This window comes from Anarrhichthys ocellatus, unplaced genomic scaffold (genome assembly GCF_004355925.1).
Source record: "Anarrhichthys ocellatus isolate YVR2014 unplaced genomic scaffold, GSC_Weel_1.0 scaffold52, whole genome shotgun sequence".
NCBI lineage: Eukaryota > Metazoa > Chordata > Actinopteri > Perciformes > Anarhichadidae > Anarrhichthys > Anarrhichthys ocellatus.
In genome coordinates, this window is record NW_022280082.1 from 1289579 (window position 1) to 1302883 (window position 13305).

At 39.4% G+C, this 13305-nt stretch overlaps 1 protein-coding gene across 4 annotated transcripts; it reads right to left on the minus strand.

Moving 5' to 3' along the window:
* Positions 1-3011: 3011 nt before the first annotated feature.
* Positions 3012-11861, minus strand: gata4 (GATA binding protein 4). Of its 4 annotated transcripts, none has more exons than XM_031870469.1 (6): positions 11118-11861; positions 6334-6500; positions 6048-6173; positions 5719-5800; positions 5447-5583; positions 3012-5057 (listed from the first exon to the last, which is right to left on the minus strand). In XM_031870469.1, exons 1-6 carry the CDS (start codon positions 11638-11640, stop codon positions 4932-4934), a joined length of 1161 nt encoding a protein of 386 aa, XP_031726329.1. In that variant the 5' UTR covers positions 11641-11861; the 3' UTR covers positions 3012-4931. The 4 variants fall into 4 exon arrangements, with proteins under 4 accessions (XP_031726329.1, XP_031726327.1, XP_031726328.1 ...); XM_031870467.1 differs by having other exon boundaries at positions 5692-5800; XM_031870468.1 differs by having other exon boundaries at positions 6048-6200.
* Between the last annotated feature and the right edge of the window lie 1444 nt (positions 11862-13305).

Here is a 13305-nt window from a genome sequence, read left to right on the forward strand (position 1 = left end):
TACAAACACACACATTGTTTAGACAATAGAATGACTCTTTCAGTTAATTGTGCAATTACATCTAAATGGATTTCACTCAAGGGCACACGGTTATGGACCGCAGCCAACATCCTAAACAGTATTTGCATCACATTCCAGCTTCCATGAATGCACGTGACTCATAAAATGAACCAGAAGAATGTCATACATTGCCATTTGTCTTCTACTTTTTTCACTTTGTAAGGCAAAACTAAAATCTCCTCTGCAACCTTCTGTGAAATTGTTAATCTGGTGGGGAAAAAAGAGATAGTTTAGGATACCACAAGACAGTTGATGACACACACACAAGCTTGGCAGAAAGAGGCAATACATCAACAGACTGATGATATCTACATGGCCGTGAGCATTACCAAGAGGAGGAGCTCAGTGCTGAAAGTCACAAACTCTCAAGCAGTTCCAGGTAAACGTGTTGGAAGTGCAACCCACCAGCTCTCGCTTGTCACACTTTGTTCATCAGAGCTGTTTCTCTTGTAATCAGGACACCAGTGAGCTACGCTGCATGTACTCGACTGACCCGACAAGAGAAAAGAGGAGATACATTTCAATTGAAGTGGATTCCTGAAATACCAGGGCGAAGAAGTCTGGTTTGTATTTCTCATGTGAGTAAACTCAGTTCTTACTTTGACCAAAAACATCTCCTGTTTGACCTGAAAGGGAGGTGACGAGACTTTTCCTTGCATCCTCATAGTGTCTGACTTTTTTGCTGAATTTGCTGAAGGCATTACATAAGCTCTTAAGTTATTTTATTCTTTCAGCGAAACCATCAACTAATGTTGTCCACAAATGTCAAACGAAACCAAACAGTATTTGGTTCATTTCAACAGCCACTGCACATACATCATTCTCTGATCCCACATGACAATCAGCTAGTTTTTGTTCAGGTTGAGCCGTAAACAACCTCTGTTTAATGGATATGAAAAGGAGCCTCCGCTGTGCTCAAAGAAATGTCTTAAAAAACTCTGCAGCACAGATGTGAGACTGACAGAGACACAGAGTGTGTATATACATACTTACAGGGTATATATGAAGTTCATACGTGGAGTGAAACTGATGTCTTAAGCGACGTGTTTCAACAGGAAAGTCGAGGTTTATTTATGCAGCTGGGTTGCTTTAGGACAGTGGGTATTTCAGGTGACACATTTTTTATTTCTTCTTAGTCATGCCGCAAAAGCGTCAGAGTAACAGTGTTACAGTATGTCATATATGCTTCATATATCATTATGTTACCATTGTTTCACATATTTCCCACAATATAATCACGGTATATACTGTATATATTTCAACCATATGCACATATAACAAGCCAGTGTGTAGGGTTTAGGGGGATTTATTGGCAGAAATAGAATATAAAATTATTAATTTTGTTTTCATTAGTGTATAATCACCTGAATCTTATAATGGGTCCTTCCTATCTGCATAGGGAGCAGGTCTTCTTCACATAGTCCACCATGTTTCACATTTTTACGTTACCTGCAGGCCACTGTGGTTCTCTGACAGGAATGAATAAGGAGTGGGGAGCGGAGGGGTATTTAGTTGAAATGCAACCTCACCTCTCCCACACGCTGCTCTTTTATGGACATGAGAGTGTATCTGTCCTCCCATCTAACTGCATGAAAGCACTTAACTGAAACTGTTACTTTAAAAATGAAACCAAAATTGTTATCAATTGTCTACTTGGACTTTGTGTTTTGGAAATTTCAAAAAAATATTCATAAATGACACCAGTTTGACTGTGTTTTTGTTGTATTCGCCCAAACTTCAGGACGAGCTGCACACCTGAAGCCTGTGTGAATGGAGGGACAAAAAACACTGTCTGACACCGGGAGCTTATTTGAGCAGATGTCAGCCTGGGCTGACACACAATACTCTGTGAAGAAAGTATTGAAACATCTCAACTTCAGACAAGCCAACGATGACATTTCACCCAATGAGTCTGTCAACAAGAAGTTTTTGGAGTTTCACCGTGACATCACCGAGGAATGTGGTGCAGAAGATAAACAGCATTCATGGGCCGTTATTGAGAAACAAGAAGAGATTGTCATGTACGGACCATATTATCCTAATTACAACAACGGAGAACACAGCGAGGACATCATTATCAAACAAACGCAGGAACTTCTAGAGTCAGAGTCTGTCTCAGAGGAATGGAAGGTGTATGTTTTCACCATGAACAGCCCGTGTTTGGCTAGAAACACGAATGCATGCATGCTGAACCTGGTCCAGAAAGCTCTGGAGTGGTGGAGCGTGTATGGAGTAAAGACGCATATTGGTTATTTGAAATGCTGGGGATTCAAAGGAACTAAAGAAAATCTGTTCAAGGATATTACCTACAGCCAAGTGGACTGTATGGATCAGAGTGAGGACCACAAGAGCTACATTAATGCAGCTGAAAAGACTGAAACAAATCCTTTATGTGAAATTGTGTTTACTGCTGTGAAACACCTCCTGAGATCTGCCAGTTTTGCTTTGATAAACATCGTGCAGGGGCAGGACTGGAAGAGTTGCTTTAAAAATCTGCACAGTATATTTGAAGAGAATATACCAGAAGAGAAGAAACAAATCTGCACACAGGAGGCAAACACTGTGATCGAGGCTGCACAAGTTCTGCTTTCAGAAAAAAGCGAAAGTGTTGAGGAATATTTAGAAAGAGGATGTGCATTTGCACTTGACTTTGCTTTTAGCTCACAATTATCTGACGCCATCCAGGATCAAATGAGGCTCACGTTTCAACACTGCTGGAAGGAGATGGTGCAGGGCAAATATGCTGAGCTCATCAGGGAGAAGCTGACTGAAGACTTCAATCAATGTACCGTCTGGCTTTTCATCAGAGATATTGCAAAGTTCACGAATGAATACTTAGAAATTGGAAGGATACAGTTTTCAGAAGAAGCTCCACAAGTTGTCCGATAACCACCCTCTTCGCAAAGATGATGAAGAAGCCAAGACTGCATATATATATCACACACGTTTGGTTATGGAGTGAATGACACCAAACTTTTATATCATACATACCATTTGCATCATGTCAAAATGCTTTGTCTTTATTAGTTTCCTCAGTGGAGCTACAGTTGCACACAGAGGAAGGGCATCAGGTAGTGTTAGTGCACACTGAGAAAGTCCACATGTACATCTCTCACCGTGTCTTTACTTACAATATAACTCAAATGGTGTATTACAATTATACTGGAGTGGAGTTGTTTACATATATGCTGATATATTTGTTGGTAATTGCATGTGTCGATATCTCACGTTGACACATGTTGCCCCGTGATTGTCACAAGCAAATTAAAGCATTGAGTATTGGCAATAATCTGTACAGTTTTGATACAATACACCGACATAAAGTCAAACAACCTTCAGCTTATATGAGTTAGATGACTGTGTGGTTTGGGGCTGTGAAGTTCATAATAAATACTAGCAGGATTAAAGATGATTAAGCTGTTTTATGGATGCACATCTGCTCTGGTGTCAGCAGAGGGAACTATATGGACAATTACTTCCATCCACATTCATCATGTGCAACTTGCTTGCTGCATAGGTAGTTTTTCATGTATTTTTTCATAGAAGTGTCCACACTGACATGTATTTATTTTACATTTAAAATCAAGAAGGCACACAGTTTAGGACTGATCCAGGAACAAAAAGCTACCAGGGAACTGTTTCTATTGCACTGAGTGGGAGATCGTGTTTACTGAAGGTCATTTCTCAGGAGTTGAGGAGTGATGGATGGATGTGTTACTGTAAGTTTATGATAAATGCTCCTGATTAGCTTTTCTCTGTGCAATTAGATGAAATGTCACCTGTTCTTTACAATCATTGGTATCACATATAAGTGACCGTAATCAGTGTGTCAATTTTGGGACGTGTGTAAAGGGTCAGTTCACCCGGATTACAAATCACATACATATTATTTTTGTACCCCCACTGGTATTTAGTTTTGCCGTTTTATTTGCTTAAGTTTTGAGATATTGCTGGTGAGACTGAGCCGCCCTATTACTGCTGAGATGACTGGATGTTTGTGTGTGGTGCTAAATTAATCCTTTAAAAGACATAAGAGCAACGTGCTTTACCAAATAATATACTGTACATAATCTAAAGACAGCATCACGTTTGAACAGTTTAAATCATCTACCAAACGTACAAAATACTGAAAACTGACCACAGGGAGGTTGGTTGTAACCGGCCCATTGTTTGTTCTGTAAAGAGCTTTTGGCTTTTTAAAATATAATTTTCATTCTTCTCCATTGTACTGTGATTTCATATCTGGAGGAAAATACCATATGAAAGTGTGAAGATCTAGTAGTTGTTTTTCTTATTGTGAGCTGACCCTTTGACGTTTGACATTAAGGTGTGCTGTTGTGATTATTTTCATGATTTGTGTGTTCATCATTGTTTTCAGCAAAACTGTCCCTAATGATATGAAATTGAAAACAAATATATTGGAATAAAAATAACTCGGGGAGATAAAGACTGGTCATCAATGTTATTGTTACTGGTTTATGTTACAGTATCTGTTCCTTTTGCTCTGAGACTGAGGCACTGGCTGTGAAGATGTTTTGAGTTTTTTTTGTGGCATCTACTGGCATGGTAGAGTGACCAAAAAAAAGTTTTCACATCAAGAGTTGTTTAATCACAGTGCTGCTCTTTAACAAACTCCATTCAGTCCATCCATCGCTGCGGTTCGAATGCACAGTATCTGTGCCCTTCTGTTAAAGATCTCCATTTCTGTCGTGCCGCCCAAACATTTGTCCCAAAGCGTTGCACTGAAGACACTGAACGGTGTGGCGGCTGCAGGAACATCTGCATCCAAGAGCGGCAGTCTGCTTCCTGGAGACGCTTGTCTCTCTGGAGAGTTTAATCGGTACGGTTTGAAATGCTGTGTTGCACGTCTTCTAGGCCAGGATGAGGTTGTTCCAGGGCTCAGCTTTGGAGCCAGAAGACACGCCGTGGCCCCCAGGGGACATCTTGAGAGGAATGGCCCCGCCTTGAGCTGCCATGTAGGCTGGCAGAGCTGAAATCTAGAGGGATAGAGTAGAAAATGGTGAGAAGGCCAGTACGGGAATCTGTCACGTGATCTGTCCTTCATAAATGGAGACTTTGACCTTTCCTTTCATTGTCATATCAGTTGGCATGTGGGATAAATATCAATATAATACATGCAAAACAATACTCTATATTGTACAATCTGGGTCATAATAATTATGTCTCAACTGTTTTATCCTAATTTTAAAGGACATTTTGGGCCTTGTCATTTGGCCTTTATTTCTGGGCTTATTAGGTTCTAGCTGAATGTGATGAGCAATGAGGGTCTGTACCTCTTTCATCATCACAATTACAGACTCTAATGTACAGACTCACAATTACCGATGTAAAGATTCTCTGAAATTTGACTAAAAAGGTGTCCAACCTGTGCGTGTGCACTGTGGTGTGTGTACAAGCTGTGAGTGTCCGGTTCTGTCTTTATCTGTCGAGGCTCCTCAGTGGTGGTGGAGGCCCTGGGAGTGCTGCTTGGCGTGACTGGAGTCCCATCACTGCCTGGGGTCCCTGCGGAGCACCAGAACTGAAGTCATTACACATTCACAGATAGTCTTAGCTACAGTATGATCTTCTTAATCTAATATCTATATCTATTATCTACATATCTACACGAACCTAAGCGCATGTGGTTTTGAAGCTCACCAGCTTGGGACTTGTTGAAGTTTTTGGGTTTGCGTTTGCGGGTCTGGATCCCCTCTTTCTTCATGGCCAGGGGTCGTGGTACCTGTCAAGACACAAGAACAAATAAATAACCTTTATCCGTCAACAGCAGACATAAGTAGGAGAAGTGTTGCATCCATGGAGGCTGGCGAGAAAGAAATACTTATAGGGTGTGTTCAAGATTCAGAGGATCCACTCATTTCTAAAGATACATTTTCAAAAAGAATGTGAATGATCCGTTTTAATTTAAAGTACAAATGTTCTTTACGTGGTTGTATACAAGATTTCAGCAGTAGCAGAGATGCACTTACCCCATGGAGTTTCATGTAGAGGCCACAGGCGTTGCAGACCGGCTCTCCCTCTGCGTTTCGTCGCCACAAGGTGGTGGTGGTGGTGTGACAGTTGGTGCAGGACAGGCCAACCCTCCTCGAGGCAGACTGCAGCATATAAAATATGTCAGAGTTCTATGTTAAAAAAAAGGAGAAAAACTAAATGCATACATTTTCCCTGAGGTATACTGCAGGTGAATTTATCGTCCATTAACACACTATAAATTGCTTCACTGTCACGGTACAAAAGTGCTCCACTGTCACCCACCAGCCGTCGTTGAGGTTTGATAAGAGGTCTGTTGATGCCATTCATCTTGTGGTACAGTCCGCAGGCATTGCACAGGTAGTGGCCTGTACCATCCCGCCTCCAGAGGGGGGTCGACATCGCCCCGCAGTTCACACATTCTCGCCCCTCAGCAAAGTCATCAAACAGGTCTGATGGAGGAGGACAAGAAAGAAATGATGAGCTAAAACAACGTCAGTTTTTCTCTTCCCTTCAGCCTGATCCGGATTGGACAGTAATCTGCACAACTCATGTCAAAAGTTCTTTAACCCTCATAACTGAAAAATGCATCCTGGTCAAGTTGAAGCCACAGCTGTTTTTCTGAAAAGTTGGTGTTATATTGATAGTGTTTTAGCAATGAGTTGGTAAACATAATAAAACAGTTGCTATGAAAGAGTGAAATAAATTGCATTGCAAAGAAAATTCCACAGAATTCTTATTGTATCATTTTACAGATCAAACTGAGCTTAGAGAAAATAACTTTCAGCAGAGCTTATGCCACATAAAAATGTTCTCCACCCTCCTCAATAAACACTTTCCTGCTCCGTCAAACTTGGATTATCAAATGCAGAGGCATCTCTGCACCAGCAGGAGGTGCAGGCTGCAGTCTCACAGGCCCACACCACAGCAGACTGGAATCCCTCCTTATCTCTCACCTCGGACAGATAAAGAGTCGGCTGGAAATATAGACGGAATAGAGCTCCATCATATTCAAATAGAGACTATGTGTCTATATCTCTTTCCCCCTCTCTCTCTCTCTCTCAGTTAGCATGACATCTCGTGCAATGTTGCACATATCTCTGAAGAACCACTTAGCCTTTCAGGGGAAGGAGGCATCAATCAGTGGTTTGATAGCGACAGTAAAAGTGACTATATTTATCTACGACTGTGAGGTTTGCTGAGAATAGATTGAGGAAATGTGCAAAACACTAACACATTAACTGTAAAAGCCATATTTAAATCAGATTATTTATACACTCCACCGGCATATTTATTATAAATATGTAAAATAAACAAAAAGTATGAATCTGGCCTCCGTCTGCTCCTCCCTCGCTGCAGTGTGACTGATATATATTATGCAGGCCTCCTCCAAGGCTGAGAGCAAAACAGACACATGCAGGGCAAGCTGACCTTGAGCCATTTGCAGCCAACACAACGCAGCAACACAAGACAATACACAAAAGAAACGCTGCAGTGTCCGTGCGTCTATCTAAATGGAGGTTTCTTTTTTTTCCACTGCGTAAATGTCAGTGTGTGTCTTTATCAGGGGACGCTGACACTTTAAGCGGACAAAGGTGAAAACAACTGTGATCATGTGAAGACTACATACGTGTCCTGCAGAGGTTTTAATGTGTTTTTCATTTGTCACAGTGGTGACGGTTAACAAGGTGTTACAGTGGCAGCATCTAAAAGTATATACAACTTGTTTATTTGATCAGCTTTATACATATTTATCTCCTTTTCTGAGACATCACACTTACACAGGACCTTTTTCGGCTGTGGTCACTAATGACATTTGAAGATACTGTATATACAGACTTTACATGCAAAGATATATCATTAATATACAATATATAATAATAATGGAGGGGCCTTTCTCAATGCCGTAGAGTAACTTAGTAAATTGTACTGTCGTCTACCAAAATTCAAGTTTAGTTCATTTCCGTTTTATGCAACTTTATGCACTTCTTACTCCAAATTGATTTGACAAATGTAGTTACACATTTAGTTTTAAAGAAAAAACATAAGATGAGTGTTTATGAAATGTATAAACAGATTATGAAATAGTTTAAATTAGCTCCAGCATCCAAGATTAAATTCTGCTGACAAATTCATGTCGCAGGAATAATATTGTAATGATGATAAATATATTAGTGTAACACTCAGATTATTTTTTTCTGTTGAATACTTTCAGGTTTGATACTTAAAGTACATTTCTTTAATAATAATATAAAGTTTTATTAAAAACATTTTCACTACAGGAGTTTATTTGTTTTTACATCCTTGTAATTGCTTGTACATAACTATTGTTTTATATTTCATACATTTCATCCTGACTGCTTTTTAAATTTGACTTTACTCTATTTATTTTATATTTGTATCCACCAAATGCTAACTTAACTGCAATAATATGTATGTGTCACTTAGTTGGCAACATGATGAAAATACAAAACTTTTGAACTCATCAGTTGGCTTTTTTTATTTTTATTCCAGGTAGAGGAAGAAGCTTTGTATGTGGGGGAGACCTCCATCACTGCCAGGGTCCTGTCAGAGTGGCAATACAGATATAATGCCTTATAAACTAAAGTTATAAAGATTATCCAATGAAACACGTGATAGTCTTGGATCTCTTGTCGTCAAATATATGATTTGGCTGTTTACATACTGTTAATAATTTTCCAATTTAAGTAAGTGAGTCATTGAGATGTTTCTGGAAAACAAACTATAAGGCTTCAATAAAAACTCAATTCAAGAGAATTTCAAACAATTCAAAAATATTGTCACAAATGTTTTGAAGAATTGAAGTTTAGAATTTACGCTGATGTTTATTTTCTTCTTTCACTGACTGAGAAGAAGAAGTCAGAGCTTAGTTAGTTCACCAACAGAACCAACAGAACAATAGAGACTGTCACTGAACGGCTCACGGCCACTTCATCAAACACTGAGCTTTGATTTCGTTTGACGTGAGTGTAAAACAATGAGTTTAAGCCTGAAACATCTCTAAAGAAATGCAGTGAGTAAACGGGCTCAACACCGTGATTTGATTGTGATTGTAATCAAATGAATAGGTCAGTGTGGATCAATGCTGTTATCTGTCACACTGTTTCTGAATCAAACAGTTAAAAGAGGCCATTCAAATGATCATCACACAAAACATATTTAAGAGCAGTTTGTCAGACAGAAAATGGAAATGCACAAACAAAGTAATCAGCTGTCAGCTGTTAATAAGATAATACTAATAATAAGTGATAATAAGTCTAGTAATGATCCGGCCCTTCAGATTAGGACGAACATGTAGATAATGGAAGAAACAGGAGCCAAATAAACACAACGCTGATTAATAATAGACTGGAAGATGCAAATAGTCATTGAAACAACTGACAAATGAGCAAAATCAATGTGTTGGAATAAGGTCCAGAGTTCAACCAGCAGCTATAGATTCAAATCAGTACATAAAGTTATGGGCTGACACAAAAGCTATGTATTTGAATAAAAAGTGGTTTCACTGTATCTAAAACAATTGATTTTTGATGAGGGTGTGAGGAATCTGATTCTGCTGCTGATCCGGATCAGATTCTTCACACACACTTCTAATCAAATCCGGCCTCACACACAAGGCCACAATCAAACAGCAACCCATAAACCATAATCCATACAAACTGTTATCAATTCAGGCTCAGTTAATTATTCCTTTCTAACACTCCAGAATGTGATTTGTGAAGATAAACCAAACACGTGTATTATATGTTATTTTAAGTTTGATTTGGGTTTGTGAGGCTATTAAATTAAATTATATTATCATTTGTCATTAATACTCAATACTGGCCTATTTCATTCATGAAGGGAATAATCATACAATTTGGTATTTGAATTCAAATGTATATGTTTCTAAAATGATACATTTAAAATAAAAGTCAAAATGAAGTAAGCATGAATGAATTTCACTCAATGACGTTATTTACTTGTTTCTGTAAAATGTCACCTCAAGGCCCATAGAATCAGAAACAGTGAGTGTGTAGTAAATAAAGTAAAACAAAGCAGCAGTAAGACTTTCAAATAACCGCATGATAAACGAACCTCTGGTTGAACTAACTTCTCTTTTAGGAATACAATTTGCCAAATATAACATGATTATGAATAACAGTCGTGCTTTCCATTTCATAATAACAGTCACGAAAATGACACCACTGAATTAAAAACCGCGTTATTAAAAGAAACAAAAGGTGACAATCAGCCTTTAATCGTTCTGCAAGCTAGGCGCTCGTGAATTGATGACCACATCACAGTATTGATCTCACGTGGTAGATGCAACTTTCTATTCGTCCATGTTTTTAGTCTTGTTTTAATCAAATAGAGTTTCATTTCAATTGGAAGTTTTAGACATTTTCGTTCAGCGGAAGTTTGATGAACAATAATACATTGTCATTGTCAGCTCTTTAAAAAAACTAATTAGGGGCAGACCTTTGAACGTACCTCGTAATACAAGGACGTCTAATTGATTCGCTTTATAGTCTGTGGTTGTGTGAAATACTCTTGTTGTAGTATTGTATCATTGTATTAGCGTATGGATTTATTTGTAATTTTAAAATCATAATTTGAATAAATCTGGTGTGTTTAGTGCGTTCTGTCAGCTAATAAACTACATGCATTAATCTTGATGGCTTTTAATTGATAGACTATTTCTATACATGCGGACTAAACATTAACCTCACTTGCATATTTTCTTTTTCTTTTTCAGGAGAATACTTTTGTTCTTTTAACAAAAACGTAGTTTTTTCAGGTCTGGCAACCTTTCACCTCATTCATGTTTGTTTTTTTATGGTCATAACAGTAGACCTATTGTCATTAATCGTTCACAGATAAATAAAAGGGACTTGCTTCTCTCTCTTTTTTTAGCGGATTTGCACTTATTTCTTGTTGTGGTGACAGTGAAGCTGATCGTTTGAAATTCTTTACATTTCTGTCTGGATGACAGAATTTCAAAAAGTCAAAACACATTTTATTGTGCACAAAATATAGAAATGCTAAATTTAAAATGTCTTGCTCACCTATGTTTGGGTGCCGTGTTGTGCCATGAGGAGCACCGGTTTGGAGACCGTGGAGGACCGGGCTATCAAAGTGGGACGCAGGCCACGCTCCACCCACGTTCGGGCTCATGTAGGCCGGGTAGGGGCTGTGATACGACCCGCTGAGGCTCCGGGCGCTGTAGTGTTCCCTCCCGTTGGCAGAGATGTTTAGCGGGCTGCTGTAAGAAGCCACCGTGTCCCGGGCCGTGGCCACCCCGGAGGACAGAGGCGGGCTGGTGGAGAAGGCGAAGCGCGGAGACACCGGGGAGTGGTTGTACGAGGGCACCGTGTCGGCGCACGGCTGCACCCAAGCTGAGTGGCTCGACGCGGGGCTGCTCTGCTGCGACGCACCGGGCGTCTGGAGGTAAGGCAGCGCCGGCATCATGGGGGTGACGACCCGGGTGGTGGGCACATAAACCGGAGAGGTGCCCGTCGAGGCGTTGTGCAGAAATCCGGCCTCATAGGAGTGGGGTCCGTGGTTGGATGTCATTATGCCCTGATACATATCCTCTCCTTGAAGCTGGACATCCGTGTTGATAGAATGGATATTGATAGTGTGGATGCCGTTACGCACAGGACTGTTGAGTATAACGCAAATACATATGATTAAATACAATCTGCGAGGCTCTGTCGTCCTAATTAATATCAGATCTGCACCCAAGAGGTGAAGCCAAGCAAACGCAACAATCAGAAAATTAAGAATAAACTGAGAGAAGAGACACGAGAGGGTGGAGGCGGAGTGAGAGACTGGGATCAAGATCCAGCATCTCTCTCTCTCTTCCTCTCTCTCTCTCTCTCTCTCTCTCTCTCTCTCTCTCTCTCTCTCTCTCTCTCTCTCTCTCTCTCTCTCTCTCTCTCTCTCTCTCTCTCTCTCTCAAACCAAAAACATGTGAAAATAATTTAATCAAAGTATATTTTTAAGTATATTTTATTCTAGATAGCTGAAGCTCCTTGGCTTTGTTATCCCATTATGTCCCTCCTGCCTGCTATGTTCAATAAAATCGATTGTTTTTCGTTTGTGGATTTTGGTGATTTTTTAAAATAAAAAACGAACTTTTTATTTTCATCTATGAATTAAATTAATTTGAATAAGAACCCTTTACAGTATGTTTATTGGATTCACTGTTACAGGCAGATCAGTCTCAATATCTGTCATAAACAACTTTAAAATATCTGTAAATAAAATCATTTTGATTAAATGATTTTGATTTGTATGTTTTAATGGTTGCTTCCATTCAAAGTCTCCAGCACCAACTTTCTTAAACATTTGTCAAAATATGTTTTCATTAATCCGAAATATATTAACATGTCGGATAAACGCTGTGGGTATAAATGGTAAGTTTAAGTCTTTCACTAAATGGTGATTGGTTGATTGTTAATTTCCGAGTTGTTTTTTCGGGAATAGCCCCACAATATTCTTGTGTGTCTGTGGTGCTTTTATTGCAGTGATGTAATTTTCCCATGATTATCTAAAATTATAGTTACACTGTCATAATCATATTATTTTTCTGCAAATGTGCAAATGTACACATATTTCTTCTATTGTAAAGCCACTGGGAAAACCTTATATTTGGTAATTTTGCAGCAGTTTGCTGGTTTACAAAGACATAATACAGTTTGATTATTCTGATAACAGAACAAGACATTTTTAACACGTGCTGGCCGTTATGAACGACACATCACTTAAATGTGCGCAGTCTCATCATTCCAACTTGCCCAAAGTTAACCAATATCCGATTGAAGAATACATAAATACGCCTTTGTGAACGTGCTGTAGAGAAATAATTCATCACTCATTGATTCTTTCCAAATTGCCACCAATGATTAGTTTACTTCCATGTGCTCAAATGGCATTTCCATGTCTAATACGGAATATTAAGGCCTTTACTCTTTTTTTTTTCTCTTCATGACAAAAATGAAAAATAGTGCTGGATGCTTGACGCGTCTTTAGTCGGAAGTCTCCGGCGGTTGTTGTCCTCATGAGGAGAGATTTATACCTGTCATCAACACCAGTGAACGTAAACACACGAGGCCATTTCATTGTGCAGCCACTTCCCACAAGACAGCCGCTCATTGAGTTATGTGGCTCTACACAGGCTGCCAATACAGTCCAGTGTGTGTGCGTGTGTGTGTGTGTGTGTGTGTGTGTGTGTGTGTGTGTGTGTGTGTG

What these genes read in the sequence shown, in the direction of transcription:
- gata4 (XM_031870466.1), bottom strand. Translation starts at nt 11,640, where the DNA reads ATGTATCAGGGCATAATGACATCCAACCACGGACCCCACTCCTATGAG. An exon ending in TCTACATGAAACTCCATGGG is followed by an intron (nt 5,801 to 6,047) that starts GTAAGTGCATCT and finishes GTGTCTTGACAG; the next exon opens with GTACCACGACCCCTGGCCAT. An exon ending in TCAAAACCACATGCGCTTAG is followed by an intron (nt 5,584 to 5,691) that starts GTTCGTGTAGAT and finishes GGTGCTCCGCAG; the next exon opens with GGACCCCAGGCAGTGATGGG.